The 25240-nt window shown below is 43.3% G+C and overlaps 1 protein-coding gene across 1 annotated transcript in view; it reads right to left on the bottom strand.

The window, feature by feature from the left end:
* COL13A1 (collagen type XIII alpha 1 chain) overlaps positions 1–25240 on the bottom strand; it is a 153282-nt gene that overhangs the window by 32214 nt on the left and 95828 nt on the right. Inside the window, exons 17-25 of the mRNA XM_074958917.1 lie at positions 24100–24126; positions 23255–23290; positions 20732–20794; positions 19825–19851; positions 11915–11959; positions 10004–10036; positions 4130–4183; positions 2265–2351; positions 1489–1542 (exon numbers count right to left, since the gene is read on the bottom strand). Coding sequence (XP_074815018.1) covers positions 1489–1542; positions 2265–2351; positions 4130–4183; positions 10004–10036; positions 11915–11959; positions 19825–19851; positions 20732–20794; positions 23255–23290; positions 24100–24126 — 426 coding nt within the window. The remainder of the gene's footprint in view (positions 1–1488; positions 1543–2264; positions 2352–4129; positions 4184–10003; positions 10037–11914; positions 11960–19824; positions 19852–20731; positions 20795–23254; positions 23291–24099; positions 24127–25240) is intronic.

The raw sequence follows: 25240 nt of genomic DNA, 5'->3' as shown, positions 1-25240 counted from the left end.
GCATACTGGCCAACGTTTTCAAACTACTTTCAGGGAGCATTCTACCCCTCCACTCCCCCAATCCCACCAAATACCCCCACTGCATCCTTCCACTCCCCCTCCACATCCCCTTAGCCTCACTGCCCCTGCTCCAGCCCCACCAACACCCCCACTGCCACACTCTTGCTCCCCCACTCATACCTCCATTCAGTCTCCCTGTCCCCCCACCCAGGTCCTTGTACCCTAGAGCACACACAGTGAGGCAAGCAGAATTACAGGACCCTGCCCTGGCCAGGCTATAATGAGCTCATCCATAGGCGGCCTTTGGGGAGACAGGCCCACAGTTACACCCAGGGAAGCAGAGACAAGACATTCACTCTTGTCAGGGTGTTTGCAGCGGAACAGAACCGTGCATGCCTCCCTTCTCCCTGCTGTGCCCAGTCCTGGGACAGGAGAGGATGTTAGCCCTCCTCTTGCACCTAAAGGCCTGGGGAGAATGGGGCATGATCCCCCCTGCCTAATCTACAACCTCCCTGCTGTGCTGAGTCCCAGGATGAGTGGGAATGTTCCCCTCTCTGAACCTCTCATTCACCCCCTCTCTGCTGCAGCCAAGGCCTGGGGAAAATGGGGCATGAACCCCTCCTTGATATATTGTCCAGCCACAACTTTGCACTGCTTCAGCTCTGCATCACCATCACACCAAATCTACCTCCCTGCCCTGCCATTGGCTGCCAAGCCCAGCCAACCCCGCCCCTCTTGCAGAAGCAGAGCAGACGTCAGCCTTGTGCATCCCAGAATCTTGTGCATCAGGTGCACATGTGCCTCAGCCTCTCTCGCTGACTCAGGGAGAGAAAGACTGATATGTGTGTGTGTGGCTAACGCACAAGATGCTGGGCAATGTAGTTTTATGAGGGCGACAACATTATTCAATCAGGAGTTGGGAGTTTTTTGGTCCAAATGGGAGCCTCCCTGACATATTGGGAGAGTCAGTCAGTCTGGCTGCAACCCTTTCTTTTCCCAGAGCCTTCTCCTTGTCTAGCTCCACACTTCCTATTCTGGGCTTGTTTCCTTACTCCCTGCCCTCCATCCCACCAATCCTCAGCTATGGATGGCCAGCATGATGCCATAGCTCCTGTACTACATAACTGCAGTTGCTAGGTGTGGGCTGGTTGGGCAGTCCTCAGAGTCTCCCTGCCTGCTTGGGCATTCCCACTGCAGCTTGTTTGCCTTCTTCCTGCAAATACCGTTGCACCTCAGACCCAGGCTTGTGTGGGCCTGTTGATTAATACTGCTCTGATTGCTTTGGATGTGCAGATCCTGCAGAAAATGTTGTGTGTACTGGAGAAAATTGTTGTTTCTTTTAATGACTGGCTGTAGCCATCAGGTATTGTTTAAGGGAAGTTTTTTGTATGGTGAAACAATTTTCCTATTGCCATACTGTAACTGAGCTCCCTGGCCTGGAATCCTCTGCTAAGCCATAAGCCCCTATTGTGCCCTTCTCCTCTGTACCTTTTTCCCCTGCGGTCCTGCAATGCCAGTCTGGCCAATGTCACCAGCTTCCCCCTAGGAGAAAAGAGAAAAGCAACAGATTCATATAAATGAGCAGAAAGGAGCAATTCTAACAATGGCTGTGCTAGGGGTCAGCGGTTAGACCTGACAGCACTTCAGACAGGAAACATTCCACTAGCTCAGGTAGCCCTGTCATACCCAGATTTCTTTTAGGAGTTTCAGAGCAATGAGGTGACTTCCTATTTCTACACTACCCATGGGCTACGGGACTACAAAGTGAATGGGTGGTATGAACTGGGACCAATGGGTCATCTCTTAACTGCACTGTGAATGGAACTAGTCCTAAGTGTCCTAAACATCCTCTGCTATCAGGTGTGGTTTGAGGGCTGCTAGTTCTCTAGGCAGGAACACAGCAGGAGAGGAGGTTCTGAGTCTTGATACACAATGTTCACCCTCTCCCAGCTGCTATCTATGGCACCAGCTGCTGGCAGTGATTCTGAGGGACTGTTTGCTTACAGACACTATAGGGAAATCATTTGAACACAGGTAGGGTTTTTTCCCCAGGAAATGCAGTTCATAAATTTTCTGACCTTCAGCATTTAAAATAACAAACTAAAGAACTCTGCAGGAGCTGGCTAGCTTATGAAATCTCCACAGTGCATAATTACAGCCAAGTGCAGACAAATGCAAACTTCAACCCCTTCCTAAATACCCTGAGCTAGGTACATTCTCATGCAAAAAGGAAACACAGACTCCTTTGGAGGAAAGAGACACACCTTTGGTCCTGGAGGCCCAGGTAGTCCCGGGGGTCCGGGTTCCCCTTTACCTCCCCCGAGTGAATTGCCAGCATCTCCCTTCTCTCCCTGGTTCAACAAGGAATAATCAACCATCAGTTAAATCAATTTCTCATTCTGTAACTTCACCAGCCAGGCTGTGGTTTTGGGGTCGGGGGAAGCAGGACAAGGTTTGGCTGCAGGGTGCTACTGAAGAACCTGGCTACATTTTACTTAGTTGTTTACTGGTGAATTTTAGAGCTGAGAACCAGAGACTGATAAAACTGGCTAGAGAGGGGTTCTCCCTGTGTCGCTGCATCTGGAGTTGCAGCCCCTCCTGTTATTGAACTTCTCTGCTTGTACACAGTTCTGCCAATGCCGTTCGTGCCTGACTCCCCACGTGAGGAGACATACTCACACTGGCTCTCGTCGATATGGAATGTAGCCGTGGAATCACGAGCAGTGGGACGAGCTAAGCTCCCTGAGTACCCACGTAGTATCTGATGGGCACACACTCAGGGAGCTTAGCCCCTCCCACTGCTTGTGCTGCCATGGCTACACTCTGTGTTTAGCATGCTAGATCTATGAGAGCTCGTGTGAATATGTCTCCCTCGAGCTGGGAACTGGAGCCCCAACTCCAAGTGTAGGCACACCCTTAGTCAGCAGCATGTTGGCAACATTTAAACAAGGGGCTCCCTCAAACATTCTCCACCTCAGTCAGTGATACACGTGACATGGCTTGAAAAACACCTCCAACCCTCCCACATCATGCACAAAATCCATTCATTCCCTACTCTTCGTCCGGCCCCAATCCATCAGTCTTTTCAGCCCCACTCCTTTTGACCTGCTGGCACCTCTCCATCAACTCATCTGACAGCTTTGGAGACTGAAATCCTTTCTGTGGTCACAAAACAGATACAGCCTTGGCAGTACCAGCACAGGCTTCCCCACGTTGCTCTGCCACTGTGTCTCAGTCCTTTTCTATAGTGGCCATTTTAATAGTGCAATAGGCCAGCCCATTCAGTCCATTGGCTCTCTGCTGAAGAGTTAGTGCCAGTTGTAATTGCATTTGGGGGCGTGTGTGTGACATGCACTGGGAGCTGTACAGAAACCATCCTCTCATTTTATATACAGCATCAAATAGCCACTGGATGGTAAGGAGCATTTTAGTCGTCACTGATCTGGACAGGATTTGTGAGCTTGCATCCTAAAGATGAAAGGATTTGTATTCTCCTGTCAGTCCCCTAAACCACTCATTCCTCCTATTCTGTAGACCAAGTTTACCACCGTCACAGGCAGCTGTGTCTCTAGTGCCATCAATGGAGCTGCACCCAGTTAGACCAGCAATATGTTTGACCCCAAATGTTTTATTTCTGGTTGGATCCCAGTGTTTTGTTTGGGTTGAAATAAATCAAATTTTCACACTAGGTAGCTGGGTATTTTTTAAAAAAGCTACATAACAAAATGAAAATAAGGCTATTAATCTAAATCAATGGGATCCTGCTGCTCTTGGGACTGGTCTTGAAACTGCCAGTTTTCAGGGATTGAAGAAGGGGGTACCATAAAGGTAGGGTGAGAAATGTGCTGTGTTCATCCTGTCGACATAAAATTAATTCCCTCTCCTCAGTAGAACTGGCCATGGAATCATGTTCATATTATCTGCATAGCCTGACACTTTCCCACTTCTAGAGTAGAGTACAGGTGATCGTATTCAGTGTATTTGTGTGTGTGCACATATATGTGTAAGTGCGTATGCAAGCACATGTGCGTACAGTTTAGGTAATTGTGTACATGTGAGTGCAAGCTTCTTTGTTAGGGGAAGGGAAATGGGATGAAAAGTGTGGCAAAAGTCAGAGAACATTACACACCTTCTGTCCTAGGAATCCAGGAAGTCCGGGATCACCAGCTCTTCCCTTCTCCCCCTGTTGGTGAAAGGCAGAAATGGTCAGGGGGTAGCTTTAACGGCTTCCATTACTTGTGGGATCAGTGAAAGTGCTACTGAATCCATAGAACTCATCTGATACAATACAGCAAACATTCCTAAAACTCTTCTTTTCCCACTGGGACACCCGTTTAAGAGGCAGCCAAGGCTTTCTCCCTGCCTTCAGTATCTGCTTAACTGTGTCATCATTTTCTCTTATCTCTGACATCTTTTCACCTTATGTTTTAGAAAGCCAGTATGTGCCACTGTCTGTTCCTTTCTATGAGACTCTTAGCATTAAAAGGCCACTGTACCGCTACCAAATTAAAGGTCATTTTGACTTTAAAACCTGCACTTTGATTATGTATTTTCTTCCTTGTTCTAACAGCCAAAACTCAACAAACTCATTGCAGATGGGCAGTGCTTGGTGTTGTTAATTCTTTGCCACCTGCACATATGCTCCTTCTGTAGAACACATGGGTTGTTGCTAGTCCCTTTCGTGCAGCAGATGAATGTTTGAAAGTGAATGCAAGATACAAATGGTCGCATGGAATCAAGAGAGACATTTTCACACAAGATGCTACTGGGGTAACTCTGTGGCTGGTGTCAATTGTCAGAGCTCATTTAAGTAAATGGAACTGTGACCATTTACACTCTTTGAGGAACTGCTCAATTAAGTGTAAATGACTGAAAGCATCTTAGGGCCTGATCCTTGACAAGAGGCTGAGTGTTCGAAGGTGCAGGGAATATGAAACTGGGCCCTCTGTGCAAGCCAAATATCAGGTCATATCTTGTGTAAAAGTTCAAAAACTTGTGATTGAATAGCATTGTGCAGCACTGCTCGATAGTGCAACAATGCCCCAGATTGTCTGAGGGGCACATACCGAAATAACTCTTTTCATATCGGTTCTGAAAGACATTCCTGCTCCTGCTGCTGCCACCTAACTCTTCTGAATATAACTACAGCCGATGAGCTTGAAAGGCATCCTGACAGCATTCCTCCAAAGGAATCAAACTCACTGTACTGTAAGGGAATCTCAGAGATACTCATATACCCTTTGTTTGACCTTTAGATATTTTCTGTTTGTTCATCTCCTAGTACATTGATAATAACAAATCCTCTTCTCAATCACCAGGCTCTAAAGAATTAGTGCATCATCTCCTTTAGCAGCCAAACTCTAAAGTGCTCAGTGCTGATGAAGAGGAGTGAAAACAGGAAAAGGGAAAATTACAAGGTCAGAAGAGGACCAGATAGGCCATCCTTGTCATGACCCCTAAGCAATCAAGACCCCAGCAAGAGGAGTAGTCTGACTGAACTGAGTTGTGAGAGGTATAATCAGATTCTGGATAAATTCCACACTGAAATGAGTAAAGGACAGACACATGCCACCCCATGGCTGTTTTTGTGAAGTGACTTTGTTTAGCTTGCAGTCATATCTTTTGTGTGCCTGAAGCCATCGGTACAAGGCATATCTCTTAGAATTTTTGTGCCACAATTGGCTCACTTACTGCCTTGTAAGTTCTGATTAAGATCCTGTTCTAGTCTGTCCACAGGGTGCAAACTGTAAACCAAACCCTTATCTCCAGCATTTCCATACGTGATGAGCTGCTTGTACAACAGGCTCTATTTAGACAGCTGACAGGGATTCGGTTGCTATAGTTTACAATCATTTTAGTCTCTAAGAGAATGTCTCTAGTACAATAACACTTACCACTAGAGAAAAGATATTTTCTTTCCTGTAATTGTTAGTTCTCCAAAGTTAGCAATTTTTATAGATGAAGATGATAACTATGATTTTTTTACTATGGTTTTTACTATGATTAGTCCCCATTTCCCCAATCTTTTCCCCCCAATAGCATTGGATAATACTTGGTTTTAGATTTATTTAAACTCTTTAATTTGTCAAAGAGTAACTCACACATGAACAGTTACTTGACTGTATTTCTCAATAGCATACAGGTACATGGAATCTCTTTTAAGGTGGGTTAACTCAGAAATTTGGTCTATAGAGACTTTTAAAGTATTTATTCGGGACCCTAGCCCACAATAGCCCATGGCTCTCTTACAATAACAAAATCAAAAGAAAAATTATAGGTAAGGAATTTATTTTTCCTTGCATGCATGGCTGAGATACTTTAATCTCTTAGAAAGACACGTATATGAATTTCAACAGAGTTCAAGGACTGACATCTAACATGCAAGGTGCCTGCAAAAGTGTTCTGAGAAGGGGCATGCACTGTATGGCTCTACAGGAATTAATTAAAAGAAAACTATCCTTGTTCTAGACAACTCTGCATCCCACCTAAGATAGGACAGTTATCTATTTTACAAGACACTCTGACCTCCAGCTCAGTGTAAGTGCTCTGTAGCCTTTCATCCTTGTTAGAACATGTACACAACCTTGCAACCACAAGCTAATGATTTTCTCCTTGGAAAAGCGAGAAGGGCAATGTGCTGGATTTTGTTTCCTAAGGAAAAGTTTGAATTATTGGCCATCTCTAGGATGTCAGAATCTTATGATCTCCAGCCATGTCACTGTTCATATTAATCCACTGAGTCAAAGTGGAACACCCCAGTAAAGGGAAGCTGCTCTTATGGATGCAGACACAGTATATCGTGTGGTGAAAAGTTCACTGAGAACCTAAAGAGCAGACAACAGAAGTCAATCATTTTAAAAAACTGAGTGCTCATTAGAAACAGCCATGGGTAACACCCCAATTCAAAGAGGAATGAACATACTCTCAGTCCCTTCCTATTTAAGGGACACATTTTCAATAAGGTGATATCCTTTTCATGGGCATGATTTGCACCTGCAAAATTTGTACTCCTAATTCAGTCATGAGTGCAAACGGGGTACTTCCACCAATACTTACCAGAGCGCAATCACAAAGCAGGTGTTTAGAAGTGCAGATGCTCTGATTTCTACCTGCAATTAATTTGGCATCTATACAACAGGAGGTGGGCCTTGGCCCATCTGGATATATGCATTACACGCAAAATCAGGCAGTCGGTCTTGTTAAATAATTGCATTTGTTTGAATAGCAAGGGGCTTTTATGCCTCTTCGGCAGAAGGAATACTAATTGGATGTAAGGATTTTATCTCCTTTTCAGGATAATCAAAATAATACTTTCTCCTGAATAATCCAGTGCTCCAGACTCCTCTGACTACAGCACTCTGCTCCTGTTATGTGCTCAGCATATCTGCTTTTCATCGTAGTCCAAGAATCAGGATCAGCATTCATGTGCTGTAGTGAGAGGAGGACCTACAGAGAACATTCTGAGGTGCATACACGTTCATTAAGACATCCTAATTCCGGGTATTCAGATTCCTCATAATTTATTATTGCTGTAATCAAAAGGTACAAAACCTTTCTCAAGAGAATGTTAATGCTCAGTACTTCATTCCCTTCCCAGAACGTACTCATTCCCCCTTTGGGTTGGTCTTTCTGTTTCTTGCAAGGAGGAACATACAAAGCACTTTTCATCAATGAGATGAGAGCATCAGCAATGGGATAAGAGCATTCCACCACACGCATGGAACTGTAGTGCAAAGCAGACCCACTTTAGCCATGCCTATAAGGGAGGAGCAGGCCAGCACAGCAGTGCTAAGAAATCACATCCAAACACACATTGTCCTACCCTCTGTCCCCTTTTCCCTGGCAAACCTGGGGGGCCCATCATCCCTGCAACTCCAGGTTCTCCCTTGTTGGTAAGAAAAGAGACAGAGAATACATCTGTTATATGCCTAGCGGTCTCCACACTCTACAACATAACACTACAAACCTGATCAAAGCTAAAACAAGAGGAGCCAGCTGCTCAGTTGTCTGCATTTGCTGCCAAGTGAAAGAAATTCAGGGGTATTTTTGTACCATTTTTACTATTTTACACATATTGATAGGAGGGGACATGAAACATGGGACCAATTTATACAGCATCTGCCAAAAGTGCAGGAGTGCGTCCCCAGCAGTTCCCTCTGCAGCACTGGCATGTCCCTGGAAGTGCTGTTGGGGAGAGGTAGCCAAGGGGAACAGGGAGAGAATATACTCTCCAGTAATAGCAGCTTGCCACATAGCCTAAGGGCCAAAGAAGAAAAGAAAGAGAATAGCAGGGGAATATCCCCCCCAGACACAAGCACTGAGTGAGTAGGGAGGGAAGGGGACAGAAGATAATCTAATTACAATATGGAAATCTCTCTCAAACATGCCTCTCTTCTTTTAGGGAGAAATGCAACTCTGCTTTTCTGAAGCAGAGATGTCATTTTACAGAGGACACCAGGAAACTCCTTATAAATATAAGCTCCTCTAAACAAAATACAGGAAATGCAGATTTGCAATGATTATTCCTTTAAGAGCAATAGTTTTCTCCCGGATTCCCTGGCTTGCCCTGCATGAGGAAAAGATGGAAAAATATACAGTGAGAAGGAAAGAGAATAGAGGGGGTGGCCAACCCACTTCTAGATAAAAAAAGAGAAGGGTCATTTAAGAAGGCAGCAAACCAAAGCTGTGCTTTAGTTTGATTTCAATTTGAATTTAGATTTGTGGAAATAGGGGTATAAGGTCAAATTTAAAGACATATTGCAGACTTGGTTTTTCTTTTCTCTTGGTTATTCTTGTACATGGATATTGTTGTTTTTATCCTAATTTTGAAGACATATGGTACAGCCCATAGGCCGAAAGTGCCATTAATAAAAGGGAGGTAAATGACCATTTTGAGTTGTTCCCTAAGAAATAGTTTCCTAGACCTCCTGTTTAAAGGGCATGTCCCAAGGGTCCTACCAAGAAGTGTGGAATAGTCCCACCAGCTCTCTCACAAGTTCAGAAAGCTTCTAGTGGTGAGTCACATTGTTCCTGAGCTGCTACTTGTACAGCCCTTTGCTGGCTCTAGGGGATTCTGCGGCTATTGTTATTACTAATTATTTGTATTACAGAAGCATCCAAAGGTAGCAATCACAATTGGTGCCCTGTTGTGCTGGGCCTTGGACAATCATGGAATCTTGGCGGTGGCAGTTATACCAGCCAAGGGGAGTGGGAGAGAGAGCCTTCACCAGCAGTCGAGGACAGTGCTTGTTGCTTCCAAGGTTTTTTAGGCCCATGGACAGAGCATTCCATTGTTGCTTGGTATCAGTCAGTGGGTTTTGGAACTCACCTGGGCTGTTTCAAGCCAGCTGATCTGGCTATACCTATCTTTCTAGGTTTTTATAAGGCTGCCTGTCACCGTGAAATCTGAGCACTGAGCATATTCTAATGCAGAAATCTATCTGGTTCCAAGGTAGTGGAGAAACAGAGATATTGGTTGAAAAGGTGGGATATAATAATAATAATAATTAATAATAATTTTGTTTATTAGGAAATAAATGGAAGCTATGGAAATAGGGAGGTTCAAGTACTGTTAAGAATGGGGTTTGAGAGGAGCTGAAACCAACAGAGGACCGTTGTCTCACAGAAAGTGAACTGAGGGACTAAGAGAACCGAAGTCTTCTTACAGTCAGGCCTGGAACAAGTATAGTTTAGCTGACCAATCCAGGAAGGGATCAGTCATTCTCCCACTGGAGTTAGCATTTTGCTATAACATAGACAGGCCCTAGCCTCTCCCTGATAAAAGGGATAGCCATTTTCTATATCTGTTTTGGCTTGAGCTTTCCCCTTTCCATATTGGCAGGAAAATGAATGTATGTCTCCATTTTCTTTTAATCCATGGCTTTCCTGCCATGAACTAATGGCCATCAGTCTAAGGCTGGAGGTTTCATCTCCTCTCATGGCCCTTGTCCTCTTTCTTATCCGTGACCTGTCCTAAGAGGCTGCATTTTAATGTAAAACTGACCTTCATCCCTGCAGTAGCCATTCCAGGAACCCCCTGGCAGAGAGAGAGGAAAGATGAGAACACTTGGTTTGAAATGAAGTAAATATAAATATATATTCTTAAAAAAAAAATCAGCCAAGTAGGAACTTTAAATAATCTATGTTTTTCCTTTTCCAAAGTTCAGAAGAGACATTGTAACACAGTAGCTACCACACACATCCATCCTGGTTCCCCAAACCGGGAGAGTCATTAAAATTACCTTTCCTATAGTTGTGCCTATGCTATCCAGAATAGCAAGGAGGGTGTGCCACCACAGAAAGACATCACTGGCTCAACTCGCACAGAGGAAACAATTTATCTCTTCCCCCAGATTTAGGTGTGCTACTTCTAGTGAAGTTGAACCCATGACCCCATGGGAGCAGTGTTGCGAAACGGATGAAGGAGACAATGTGAGGACCAAACACCTTGTTAAATGTTTGAATCCAGATTTTTATTAAAAAAGAGTCCCTGAACAAAATGTCCAATGACAACAGAAAAAGAAAATGTTCTTGGTCTTGTTAACAATCATCATTCTGTTTTACCACAGAAGACATAAACTCGAGTATCAGATTTGCAGAGGAAATCTTTGAAGCCAGCTATCACCAGCAAAAAGACTCTCAAGCACTCAGATTCTTGCGTCGTTCTGCACAGCAGAACAAAACACCACCAACAAATTATGGACTTGAGTCCCGCCCCGGAAACTGAGGTGGTTGTTTACTGGACCGTTGGGGCAGGTGCTCCTGTGGATACGATTATATTTCCCTCAGTGGCAATGGTGCAAAAGCAAAACTTCAGCATCACTCCCTTGCTCAGACTAGATATTTTTGTTTTCTAAGTGTTAGTACTAGTTAGATCCTTGTGAAAATGTTCAGTTATGAAAGCAAACATGAGGAGTAATGACAATCTAGGAAACGAGGTGGGGGAGAATGAGATGAAGCAGGGTTAGAAAGTAGCTAACAGGAAGGTTTGGGGAACTTAACGTAGCAGATGAGAAGCAAAAAAGAAGGATGAGAATGAGTTCATAACTGGAAAGAGCTTGGAAAAATTCAGACAAGGAGAAGTGTGAAGCAGGGGAAGGGCAGGATCATACCTCTCAACTTTCTGAAACAGAAATCAGGGACAAAGCTAAAAAACACAAGGACAGAAGATGGAAATCAGGGATTCTATGTAATAAAAGGGGAAAAAGCATTCAGAAATGTATCAGAGGTGAGTAGTTTTTAGTAAATATGGGCCCGAGTCATGAAAGGGATCATGTACAGATCATGTTTGGGAGTTAGATTTTACTGAACTGATGCTATTCCTATTCCTTATTTTTCTACTTTAAAATTGTAATGAATAAGTCTAGTGATCTTTTCCAATATTAATTTCAATCCTGTAACACGTACACACACTGGCTCTGATACACCACTGCATTCTCCATTTTTATACTGGTGTAACTCCACTGATTTCCATGGAATAACACATACCTAAAACTGGAGTTGGCAGAGGTAAATTGGGCCACTAGATACATGTTCACAATTTATAAAGTGCTGATATCTTACCAATACTAATTAGTGGTAATTCTCACTAGAATAAAGTATTACAGGTCTGATCCTGGGAGGTGCTGATCTCAGTGGAATAAAGGACACTCAGCATCTTCCAGGATTAGACCTCAAAATAGGAATTAGCATTGGGAATAGGCATGTGGTTTCTTCAGTAAAACTTTTCTCCCCTGTTATCCCTTTGATAAATTAGGCCCTATGCTTTGCATTTTAGAAGCGGAAAGAAAATGATAGAGAAAGTGAGAAGAATCATTCTAGAAACCAAATTGGGGCCATCCCTGAAATTCAGGGACAGTTGAGAGGTATGGGCAGGGTCAGGTAGACAAAGCTCACTCCATTCCTTGCAGGGTACCTTAGCTCCATGTTTTCCTGGCAGCCCTGGCATGCCCCTCTCCCCCTGGAAATGGAACGAGAAACAAAGTTGAGGGGGACAAGCATGAGATGAGTCTTCAGGAGGTCGGTGTTGATGATCGCTAAAGCAGTGGTGGACATTACATTGCACAAGATGTCAAGAAGTTCTTGTCAAGGAGGCCAGAACCTCCTTACCCCGACTCCTGCTTTTATTTTCAACAAGACAGTTTCTCTTAGTCAGAGCTTCTCTTGTTGGGTACCTCCTAGCACCTGGATGGAACCAGAAGGACTGCATTGCCATGTTCTGTCTCAAAATGTTACTCCCATTACTGTGGTAGGACAATGTGAGCTAAATTGTTTTGTTACATCAGTGATATAAATGAGAGCAGAACTATGAGAGCCTTATGTTTAAACCTTGCATCTGCTGCCTTGAAGAGCTTTCTAACACCCAGTGCCAGCTCCTGAGCAGCACATGGGTATGGAAACCATTTCTTTATTTCCATTGTAGGATCAGTACAGTGTACACATCACAATATCTCTGGGCAGAAAATTCAGAATGCGGTATGCAAAATACACTGATCAGTATCCCTATAATTATGTAGATTTACCCCAGGACAAAGATACACCTAAAGCCTATAATCTCCACCTCAGGCAAAAGCTGGGGCAGACAAAAACGCCTTGCTTATACCCAGAAGGTCAACAGACGTGGGCTTTGTCAGATCAAAATGTGTTGATGGGTGCTTCTTTCTACTTTTGCAGAGCTGGCAGGTCTGCTCTGTCTGAGGTGGACTCTCTGGGATGTCAAGTAGTTCAAGGTCCTCAGGCTCAGATTTTTAACGGTATCTATGTGTTGCTCTGCTCAGGCAGACTTATATTGGTAAAACTGCATCGCTTAGAGGTGTGAAAAATCCACAGTCCTGAGTGACGTAGTTATACTGACCGAACCCCTGGTGTAGACAGCGCTGTGTCAATAGGAAACCTTCTCCCATCGACATAGCTACCACCTCTCATGGAGGTGAATTAACTATGCCGACGGAAGAAGCTGTCCTGCAGTTGTAGTAGTGTCTTCACTAAAACGCTACAGTGGTGTTGGCAAAACGTATGTCACTCAGGGGTGTGAAAAAAGCACACCCCGACTGAGTGACGTAAGTGTCGCCGGCATAAGTGGTAGTGTGTAAAGTGCTATGTCAGCGGGAAAGCTTCTCCCACCGACATAGCAACTCCCGCTCATTGGAGGTGGTTTAATTATGTCAATGGTGGAGCTCCCTCCTGTCAGCATAGAGCAGCTACATAAGCAATCTTACCGTGATGCAGCTGCATCAGTACAGCTGTGTTACTGTAAGGTCTCCTGTGTAGACATAGCCTTGGTCTCTTTTTCAAAAATGACTTAGGCACTTAGGAGCCAGATTATTAAAGATATTTAGGCACCTAACTCCCACTGATTTCTAAGAGAATAAGGCATGTATGTACATTTAAAAATGTGGCCCTTAAGAGCTTGTCACTTCTGAAAAATGAGATATAGGTTCCTAAGTCACTTAGGCCTTGCAGCACGGAGTGGAGCAGTGCCTAAATGCCTTCAAAAATCTGGGCCTCAGCCTGGCTTTCATGCTCCCACATACATGCTAGCATTTTCACTACTTGTTGAGATTCAGCGTCCTAATCTGCAACATTGCAATTCTAAGGGGCTTGTTACAGGCAGAAATTAACCTCCACCTGCCTTATAAAAGAGCCTAGAGCAGCTACAGAAAACAGACTGCCCCTGCCTTAAAGAGCTCTCTATCTAAAAAGATAAGAAAGCCAAAAGGTGGGAGGGAAAACAGGCACAGGGAGGTAAACTAACTTGCCCAAGGTCACCCAGCTGGTCATGGGGAGAGCCAGGAATAGTACCGACCACATCTCTTGAATTGTACCTCAGTGCCCTATCCACTAGCTTACACTGCCTCTTAACAGCCTGGGTGGTAACTGTGAAATTCAGCCCACACTTCTGCATCCCAGACATCAAGACAGTCTATGTAGCTTTAATATTCACTACATAGCTGATATTGTTTGTGATACATGAGACACACACTGAATATGGATATTAGCACTCCTACCCCCAAGACAAAAACTGGAAGGAAATGAGTTTGCAATCACTGACATAGGATTCATGTATGGTCTGTGGGTCACAGGTGATGTAGCAAGGTGTCCACAGCCAGCAGAAGGCTCAGGAAATTAAAGTTTTAATTAAACAATGCCATTTTCATGTACAACTAACAGTTAATGCAGGAAAGCTCATGACATAAGCTTTTCGACCAGCATGCTGAGCAAAATGGAGGAGAGGCAGATTTGTTTTAAAAATAAACTTGGAAAAGTTACTGTTTCTTCAGATGTAATCTGGATTTGAAGAACTGCACTGACACCAGACTTCTCTTAACACCCCAGCAGAGGGCAGTGCAAGACCTCAGTCTAAGGACCAGAATTTACAATAATGTGTTTTAGTCCCATCCACTAGCAATGCCTTCTCCTGCTTTCCTCACCCATCTTCAGGCCACAAGTTGTATGGAGCTTCAGTGTTTCTAATGGTGAAATCTGAAACCGCCCTCAGATCAGTAGCGGATCAGAAATCCCAGATTAGCAAACTGCCTGTTGCTGGTGTTCAATGAGCCGACCACATTCACAGACAGTGGTGAAGCTCTTATTTAACTCTCTCAGTATATCCCTCAGAAGTACTATTTGATATTTTATTCAGCAGAATGTTCAGTGTTGCATTAACCTATTGGTATAGCTGGAAATTTCCAGGTGGGCCCAAGCGTTTAAAATATGCTGATCAGTATTAGTATTGCTTGCAACTATGGGTATGTCTACACTGCAATTAAAAACCCATGGGTGGCCAATACCAGCCAGAGGTGAAAGTAGGCTTGTACAGGCCAGTATGGTGTACCGGTAAGAAGTGGCCACTGGTACAGGCCCGTACACAGCCCATGTTAACATTGCTGCCCTTTTTGCTCCCTCCAGGGCTGTCGGGGGGGGGGGGCAGACAAAAGGGGAAGCTGCCCCAGGGCCTGGCAATTTAAAAATGCACAGTGGCAGCCGGAGCCCCGGGCCCTTTGAATTGCCGCCGGAGCCCCGGGCAGCACAGGCCGGGCAGCGCTGAAGGGCTGGCTGGGGGAGGCTGACCCCCAGCCTTGCCCCCTTCTGCCCGAGGCTTTGCCCCTTTGGGGGCCCAGAGCTGGGCCCCCGTACTGGTTAGATTTTTAAGTTACTTTCACCCCTGATACCAGCTGACTCGGGCTCACGGGGCTCAGGCTAAGGGGCTGTTTAATTGTGGTGTAGATGTTTGGGCACGGCCTGGAGCCCAGGCTCTTGGAGCCTGTGAGGTGGGAGGGTCCCAGAGCTTGGGCTGCAGCCAGACCCCGAACGTCTACACTGCAGTTAAAGAGCCCCTTAGCCTGAGCCCTGTGAGCCAGAGTCAGCCGTGAATGTCTAATTGCAATGTAGACACTCTCTATGTGTCAGCGCTGAATTGGCTGTACCCATTATCCAAATGGGCCTCTTTAAGTAGCTTGCATGCCATTCTTGAGCATATTAACCTCAAACTTCTGCATATTAACTCACGGAGGGACCCTGGGGAACTGAAGACAGCTATAAAATCAAGGAAAGAGGAAATTCATAAAAGCAGAAAAATAATTTTTTTACCATCCTCTTTTCATTTCCTTACTGCTCATCTGTCATTTTAGTTTCCAGATTCAACACTTGATATTTAATTAAGCCACCGCAAGAAACTAGTATGATATGGGGCCAAGTCCCAGAAAAGTACAAAGCAGTGGGTGTTCAGTGTGAATAAAATACTCTGTTATAGACTAGATCCTCCACACCCACTCTTCTGAAACAGAGAGATCACAGTGGAAATAACTACCAACCCTCTAAAGTGCAATACACATGAATGGTAATATATATCAATGCAAGAAACTTTACTGATGCAATAATAAGAATGCACAGTTAAATTTAAAATAGTCAGGATATGTAAAAATTTAAGTTTCTACAGCAACACTAACATGGCCACCTTGCTCATATAAATATTTTCTGTTCCTGTTTTTCTGGCTAAATAAGACATTTAGTAATAACACTTTGCTCTTATGTAGTGCTTTTTATCCATAGAGTTCAAAGTACTTTACAAAGGAAGTAAGTTTCATTATCCCCACTTTGGGGATGAGGAAACTACAGCACAGAGAAGTGCGGTGACTTGCCAAAGGTCACAGAGCAGATAAGCGGCAGTGCTGGGAACAGAAAACAGGTCTCTTAATGCCAAACCCCATGCTCTGTCTACTGGGCAACACTGCCTCCCTGTATTCTTTATGTCATACTGTATATCCTATAAAATATACAGGATGTGCAATGAGGTAGCAAGAACCTTAACTTTTGCATTTCCTGAATTAAAAAAATGTTAATTATGTAATTTTAACATTGCATTAGCCTCTGGATATTTGTTCCCTTTGTGTATTCAGTCAGCTCTGCCAACTGATGTGGCGAAAATAAGATTATTTCCTGCTGTCAGCCCTGCAAAACCAACCCAGCTCTGGGAGAGTGAACTGGATTCTTTTCTGGCTGCTCATCACCAACAGAATTGTTAACTAAGCTCCAACTACAGGGCTACGTGGGCAAACCCACTGTCTTCAAATTATGCCCTCAATCATACCTGAAGGCAATAGGGCCATGCAGGTATAACTAAGGGTCTAATTAAAGAGGAATTAAGTTATTACACACGTGCACCTAAGAGCAACATTGGCCTGCAGAATCTTTATGACTGGGAATTGTGCCCAGGTCAGAAATAACCCAGTTCACTTTCAGATCCCAGGTTTGCAAGGCTAGTAGTTAGACTTATTTATTTATTTATTTTATTTTGTAAATTGACCGCACTTGATCTGGAATCCATTGAAATGTGATAAGTGTGGAAGCCCACAATACCATTTTACAATTCCCCAAATGTCACTTGTCTCATATAAATGTGGCATTATATGCCATGAAAGACAGGACATTCTTCACAGCAGGAGTTTAAAGAAATGGATTACAGCTTTTCTCATGGGCACAGAAAGTACTTGCTTGCCTCTTTTGGCAGATCTACCCTTCCTTCCCTTGCCTTTCATGTTACCAGCCTAAATACACTGAGGGTATCCCTAATAATGGAGAGTGCCACATTCTGATTAGTTTTCTGGCAGTGTTGGGTTGTAATAATGAACCCCTAATTAAAACAAAGAAAACACTTCAAGCTTGGATCCTTGTTCAGGAGACAGAAAATTATGTGCTTATTGGCTTCCTTGCCTGTAGCAGTTGCTTTCTACTCTTCCTAGTCTCCTGCCTCTGGGAATGAGGAATAACCATTTAAAATAATTTTAAGGAACTTCCTAAAATAGATCATTTAAGTTAAACAGAATTTGACAGGAAAATATATATGCAAAGGGCCAGATCCTGGTCTTATCAGCACCACTGATAAAACTTGTATTGACTTTAATGGGGCTAACATTTAGTCCAGTGCCATGGAAGCTGGAGGGGGAAGAGGCAAAGTGAGACACCCAGATTCTGCAATAAACAGTGTAAGTTGTGGGAATGGAAAGTGAGAGAAGGTAAAATGTAATTAGGAACAAATGCTCAGTATGCAACCAGCTACAAAAAAGGAGCCTAAACGGTCATTTTTAAAGAGTCGACAAATTAACAATATCCTGGGCAAATTCTGATAATGAGAGTCCAACTGTGACACCAGCTACTTCTGCACAACCCTGTCACCGTTAATGAGGTTGCACATGTTTAACTCGGAGCAGAATGGTTTGAAGGGAAAAACAGCAAGGGCCTTCCCAAGTCCCATATAATCTTCTTTTGTAAAGAAAATACCTAGAAAGAAGCCACTCCAGGGAGGAAAAACACATGCACTGTCTGAACGTACATTGGTTGCTGATTTACGGCTAGTTTGGGATCTTACGTTCTGCTGTTATTCTTATTCCTCTGCGTGGGGAAATAAGAGAACCCAGAACAAAGTGAGAATGGCAGTAACAAATGGAAGAGTCTTAATAAACAGGGATACATTGCACCTGGGATGGGAAGGTGGCCCTTTAGAACATGTATTGATGATCCCATTCCAAAATGTATTGCTGGAGGGGTTGGGGGGTCGGGGGTTTGCTCAAACCTCAGGAACCTGGCTTGAATAAGGATCACAAGAGCAAGGATACATTTCCTGGCTCAAAATTATCCATTGCTTTCCAATGTAAAATGTGGAGGTTGCATCTGTGAGTGTGTGTGTGAGTAACTGACCAAGAGAGATCACTGGACAGGTTTGAAGAAGATTTCCTTTTTATGGCACAAAAGAAAATAACATATTGGTTTGCTGTAAAATGTAAATGACGAGAGAGAAAGGTTACCACATTTCTCTCTCCATTCCATGCAGTCTGCCTTAGACTAGCAGCTACCACTCCCGTCCCCCTCCTTGTCTCTGTTGCTGTCCGAGATACATCAAGGAAATGGGAAGGAGAGTTTGTGATAAGCCCCTAGGATCGCAATACAAGACAGGCAAGCGATCAATGCAATTAAAGTTGATAAAGGGGATTAGAATGTTTGAGAGGCTGTCTCAGATTTGTCATCTGTTATTGAGGGGTTATTTTAGTCTGGAGTTGGAACCAGGCAATTTTGGTTTTGGTTCCAGAAACTGAATCAAAGGCCTATTAATCCATGTACTTAGAGTGCCTGAGAAACAGGTGACTGATAGCAGTGACAGAAGTGAATAAAAACAGGCTTGGGACTTGGATTCTACTTATAGTATTTTTCCTCATTTAGGACCATATACTGCCCTCAGTCATCCACAATTCATTCTACCTATTAGTTTAAAGAGAAAGCATACAGTTGTTCAGAACCCAGTAATTTCGTAGCTCTTAAAACCCATCTTCTGTTGGTCTGATTCTGCTCTCATTTACATAAGTGCAAATCAGGACTAAGTCCATCAAAGTTAATGAAATTACACCAGTGTAAGAATGGATGTGTGGAAGGATCTTGGATTACATGCAGGTGTTGTTTATGAGTAGGATCTGCATAAAGCAATGATTTAGAAGATCTATTTGGTGGTACTCTAGTTGATCTTAAAAGGAAGATCATCTGTTGTTGTAATATACAACTATTAAATGGAGATCCCAGATCCCTCAAGAAGATCTCTTTAAACTCATTCTAACACACAAGAGTATAGTTGAAAGGAACCTTTAATGCATTAGAATGATAATCCCCCGCTAAGGAAAAATTTATATGGATGCATTTGTGGCATGATTAATACAATGTATTTCACATAATAAATATTTTAAATATATATGTCAGAGTTAATATATGTAAAATATTACAAAACAGGCCTTTTCTCATTATATTTAAAATATATGGTATGACACAATATGCTTTGACTGTCATGAAAACGGCCAATGTTGTAAAGTTTTAAACAGTCTGTACTGAGTAATATATTTTTAAAATGTCAGCACAATAAATTTTAACCAAATAGATAACATATGGGCATAAAACCATGTTAGCTTGTAAAAAGAGCTGTCCAGCCTAGAAGCAGAGGGAGACTGAAAGAATAGTGCCAAACCTCAGCGTCAGAGTTGCAGAGCTTGAGTAGATTTGATGTGTCAGCTAACCAGACTTTATGAGGAAACCCCAGCCCATCCCTTCAAATACAGAGATGTAACAAATCATTAGTAAACTTCATAGAGAAATACAGCTTGTATTGCATGTACCTAAAAGAATCAGGACATAGCGTGTCTGCTTGTGATTAATCACAGCCCATATGTATATTCCATTAAATATCCAACAGGTCTCTCTCAGTCCCAGCTCCCAATTACAATACAGTGTTCTGAACAGCAACTTGTCTCTTAAAATATGGTAGAAAACCATCTTTCCCATGCCTACCTTCATGCCAGTGTCCCCCTTTTCACCCTGTGCAAGGAGAACAGAGATAGAGAGGAAACAGAGATAGACATATTGAACAAAAAGAGAAAAACAGTATAATCTTAATAGCAATGACAATAGAAAGTAATTGATAGAGCTTAGCTCATGAGACATGCATGCTGTAGCCGCCAAGTAATGACTGAAGGATAAAGCACAATGACTGTAGCATCTCAGGGTCTGACTTCAGTCATCCCTGCACACCGATGCAAGACAATGTGTAGAGGAGAAATGGGTGCATGAGAATGTTCTATACACACTTAGGTGATCAGTGTCTATGACATTCATCAGTATCCATAGGAGGCATTGACTGGGATTTTTAAAAGAGCCAAAGGGAGTTAGATACCTACATCCAGGTAACTTTTAATGGGAGTTGGGCGCCTCATTACCTGAGGCCCCTTTGAAAATCCAAGGCATTGTCACTCAAACACCTCCAGTATCCAAAGCCAGAGGTTATGTAAAGGAGCAGCTCCACTAACTGCAAAATCTGTCATGTTCCAGCAGAAGATAATGGTCTATGCACATACAAGTCATTACATTACAACATCTACAAGTGACAGAGCACATTGGAGCCTGGCCCTGGTTCCAGAGAGCAAGGAATCATTCTTGCCTCAAGGCCAGTCACTAACAATTGTCCAGGCCCCATCTACAAAAACAACTCTGGATCTTGTAAGTCATCTAGACAGAGTGTGCAAAGAATCTATTGAGTCTATCTAGACATTTATATCACATTGCTTACCATATTATCTGAGACTGTATCACACCCCTGTATACTTGTGTTTCTGTAAAAGGTGCACGTGTCTGGGTGGCAATAAGTTGCATAAGCAGATGGAGGTACTGACCAGCTCAGAATTTTTAGTTTAATGGTTACCTTGGGGCCAATAGGTCCAGGAAGGCCAGGTGCACCTGGTAGGCCAGCGTCACCCACCTCACCCTGAGAAGAGAAGCAAGGAAATGGAGGGAGAGGCAAACACAGACAGAAGGAAGAAAAGGGGCCTTCAGTATATCAAGAAATATTAACAAAGATGTGGGAGGGATGGACAGAGAACAGTCCCATAATACATGTGGCAACATAACCTTCTTACCCTGCCCTGAGAGATGCTGCTTAGCAAGAAGCAAAGAGAGATGGAACACAGAAGCCAGTTCCTCACAAATAGCCTGATCCCATCAGTATTTAGGTGCTATGAACACGTATTCCAATCCTCATATACATTTTATCCATGGCTGAAGTGACCATATATCCATGTGTCCAGGTTTTTCACAACTTAGTGTCCCAGGAACTTCTTTTGGGTTGCCTGAAAAATCCTGGTTTTTCATTTCATCAGTCATCATGTTGGGTTGCTGGTTTTTAATAACTAGAAAATGTTTGTTGAGGCCATATTGCTACATTTAGTAGAATTTCCCATGCGTTTACCAGGAACAAAAAATCTAGTGGTGCAAGAATTCAATGTGATGAAGTGTTTGGAGCAAGATAATGACTACTTGAGTGTAGAGAGTATCAAAGCTGTTCTTTTTGCTCAAAGTGAATGTTAATGACACTGGTTTGATGTTCAGTTATAAACTCATTCAGAATGCTGAGTTACTGGAAAAAAATCCTCCATTCTGAGAAACACACCTGTGGTGCTGTTGAGTCAGAAGCTAACAGTAGTGACACCAGCACATCTTGAAAAAAATTTTTTTTGCCTTTTGCCTGGGTATTTTATGACCCTAAAACATGTTGCCACAAAAGCATCCTGGTTTTTAAATTTGAAGATATAGTCACCACATCCATCGTATCACAAAGCTACCTTCAATACAAAAAATCAAAACGGAGGGAGAGATTTCTCCAAATCCTGAGTCTGCCCATTAGATAAGGGCAGTATAGAAGTTTCTCCTTCCTTTCATTTCTGACTCAGTGGGGAGGACTTTCTCCTCTGTGTTCATTCAATCCTGTGTTTCCTGCACACTTCCCCATTAATGGATCCCAGACCTGGGATCACCCTTCTCACAGTATGAAAGGAATTCAGCCCCCTTGCTTGATAAATAAATCAACCAGATTAACTGCCATGCATAGGAAAAGATCCGGGTACAAACACCCACTAATATGCCATATCAGTGACATCCTCAGCACATTTGAAGGTTAAGAAGCTTCCTGAACGTCGCAAAGAGAAGGATGAATGGTTAATGAGAAAACCGACAGTTTGCTGAAAGAAGAAGCAGTAAATTTTGTGTGTGTCTGCAGGAATGGACTGTGGTCCACAGGGGCTATAATTTTCATTTCCTGACATAACAAAAACTTCTCAGTTTATGCAGAACTAATTAAAAAGCTCTCAGGTCTTGCCACTTCACCCACAGAGCACCCATAAAAGAACGTATAGATAACACAGCATGTACAACTGTCGGCTGTTGGAAATACTCACTTTCCTTTTCTCACTCCCTCATCCTCCTTGTCAATATTTCTCCCCCTTTTATCCTCTTTCATTTCATTCTCCCCCTCTCTGTCTGTCCTTTAAACTCTCTGGGAGGATTCAGCGCCGCTGGGGCACGGCTAGCCATGTCCTAGGATGGGATTTAACCTTGGGGGAAGGCAGACAGTGTTTCCCCAGGAGAGTATCTTTAATGCGCTGTTGGAGCTTCATCAGAATCCAGCTGCCTGGGAATGAGTTGAATGAGCATATTCCCCTGGCACCCCGGCTATGCACCATCTCTGGTCAGCACCATCTCATTTTAGGGCTGCTCTGGCCACTTCGGTGCCCCATAACATATAGGGAGTGCAAATGCCTTGCACTGGGACAACCACCCTTTGGGCAGACCTTTCAATGCTAGAGATCCACAGCCCTGGGTAATACCAGCTTCTTTCTGGTAACCTATGGCTGAATCAAATCTTCCATCATTTAGTCTGGAGAACGATACATACCGGGGGAATGTAAATGCCATAGCTTGTTCCAACCCCCATTCAGACTGGGTGGACGGAGAGGGAGGATGTCCACCCATGGGTGCACAAAATAAATTTCAGCCAGGAAGAAGTGAATCTATAGGGGAGCTTACAGCTTTTCCTGCCTCAGCCTCTTCCAGAAGAAACTGCTGCAGGGAAGTAGGTAGGCGTAGTGGTTACTGGGGAGTTGAAACTATCTTCAGTACTCGGCTCGCTTAGAAGGAGTCACTGCAGGAAATGGTAGAGGAATGCTGGCTATGGGGGAGGTCAGAGTTCCTCCATACCCAGCCTCTGCCAGCAAGTCACTCGTTGCAGGAAATGATGGAAGACCTCTGGCTGTGTGTGTATGAATGTGTGTGGCAAGGATGGCATCTCTCTGCTATTACACTCCCACCAGACTCTGGTTCACCATAATGCATTTTAAGATACTTGATCATCCAGTTGCTCTGCGCGTCTCAGAAGTTTACCTCCCTCTCTTACCTTCCTCCCATGGTATCCTTGAATTCCAGGGTCTCCCTGCAAAAATCAAAATGAAGACAAGCCGATGAGGCTAGGCTGAAAAGGGGAAAATCCCTGTCCTTTGCCCTGTGCAGATGTAGGAAGAAAAATAGGACACTGAGGGTGAAATGCTCCCTTGTGCAGAGAACCACAATGAGGCCTAGACACCATTTAAGTCCCCCCAGAGCTTGCAAAACAGGGCATATGTCTTGTCTGAGTCCAATGCACAGGAGTGAGTTTTACCCTGCATGAATTACAACATAATAGGAAAGCCGCACCACACACTGCAAGGCACACCGTTTGGTTTTGCTTTCAATTTACACAGTTAATCTGCCCTAACACGACTTAATCTTAGAGCTCTGTCTGAAGAGTCTCAGGGAAAGCAAATTGGGGACTTTTGCAGGCAAAAGAAATCTCACATTTTGTCAGTGACATTTCATAAGTTTGGCAAGTAAAAATGGGAAATTTGACAAAATTAGCAACATGGCTACAAAATAAATTCACAAAATGTGGTAAATGTTCTATGGTAAAGTCTGGCAAAGACATGGCTTGCATTTTTTTTTTTTTTTTGCAATATTTCCTGATGACGACCTCCTCACTCAGACAAAACTTCCATTGAAAACAATAAGCCAGGAGTCTTGGAATGGGCCCTTAGGAAGATGTTTCAGTCTGGTCATGAACTTTTTCAGAAATATTATGAAGCAACCCTCCTTTCCTCCCCCTTCCCCACCTCTCCACAATGATCACGTCCAGCTTTGCTCAGGGTCCATGCTAAGGGTTTTAAACTTTTCCTTGTTTTTGCTTACAGATGATGAAAAATGTCTCACCTTTGGTCCAGGGGGTCCAGGTAAACCCTGTAGATAAAATAAGAACACATTCTGAGGTAGGGAAAACTGAAAATATCTAGAGAACTGGGGTGGGGGTAATTTTTTTTTCTACTGGGACATCAATCACTGCCTAATTTGATTTTAAAGAGTTCATCACTTTAAAATGTCACTGCAAAAATGATTCTCATTGTCGCGTAAATAAACTCTACGGTTCCCCATTTCAGTAAATACCAGCCAAGCCCCCCTCCCACAAGTACTGTCCCAAACCACCAGGCTTTGTCTCAGTAAATTTGAAAACCAAGCTACGTTGCCCAGCATGTCATGGTCCCATAATATGATCTGGTTTATTTTTCTTGCCTATCTTTAGCTCATTCCCAGCTCACTGTCTGTATATGCACTGGAGAAACAAAACCATCAAAACTGGAAACTGGTAGTATTCAATAAATGGGTAGTCTCTTCCTTACCCAGCTAGGTGATCTCAAAGGAGTTAAGGGAGGGAGACAGTTGATATGGACTACCTGTCCTTTAGAATACACTGCGGAATAACAGAAAGATCCTTTCTTCATGGTGGAATGTGCTATTATCAGATCGCAAATAGAGCTGTTCTTTTCTTCATTAAAAAGGAAATCTACCTGTGTGGCATGCTACACGTCTGAAAGTACTCTTTAGGGGCAGGAAGCATGGGTTTTATGGAACATGGATTTCTTTGACTTGCCTAGTAGTGGGAATATGTTAATAAGACTTTCAGAAGAAAGGACACCAGTAGTTGTGCTAAATTAGAAATAGTCATTCAATCTGCACACATATCAAGCACCAGGTACTATACATACCATATAAATATTAATATCTAAAAGTTCCATATGGCAGCTGCCCTTATGATATACACAATCCAAATAAGAAAGATGGAACAGATACCCCACATATGTTCTACGGCCTGAATTTACAGTATTTTTGCCTGTTTATGGCCATTCAGACAGCTACTTTGGGTTAAAAGATCAAAAGCGGGATTTTCCAAGTCTTGAGTCTTCTGCCTGTAGATCACATGCACAGAGAGGCTTCTCTTTCCTCTGTTGACTGCATGTCCCTTTTCTCAAGCAGGTTTGAAACAGCTATTATAAACATTTGAGAATGCAAGGATCTT

The sequence above is a fragment of the Natator depressus genome, chromosome 7 (assembly GCF_965152275.1).
Source record: "Natator depressus isolate rNatDep1 chromosome 7, rNatDep2.hap1, whole genome shotgun sequence".
NCBI classification, from domain to species: Eukaryota; Metazoa; Chordata; order Testudines; family Cheloniidae; genus Natator; species Natator depressus.
This window is presented reverse-complemented; position numbering and strand designations above follow the sequence as displayed.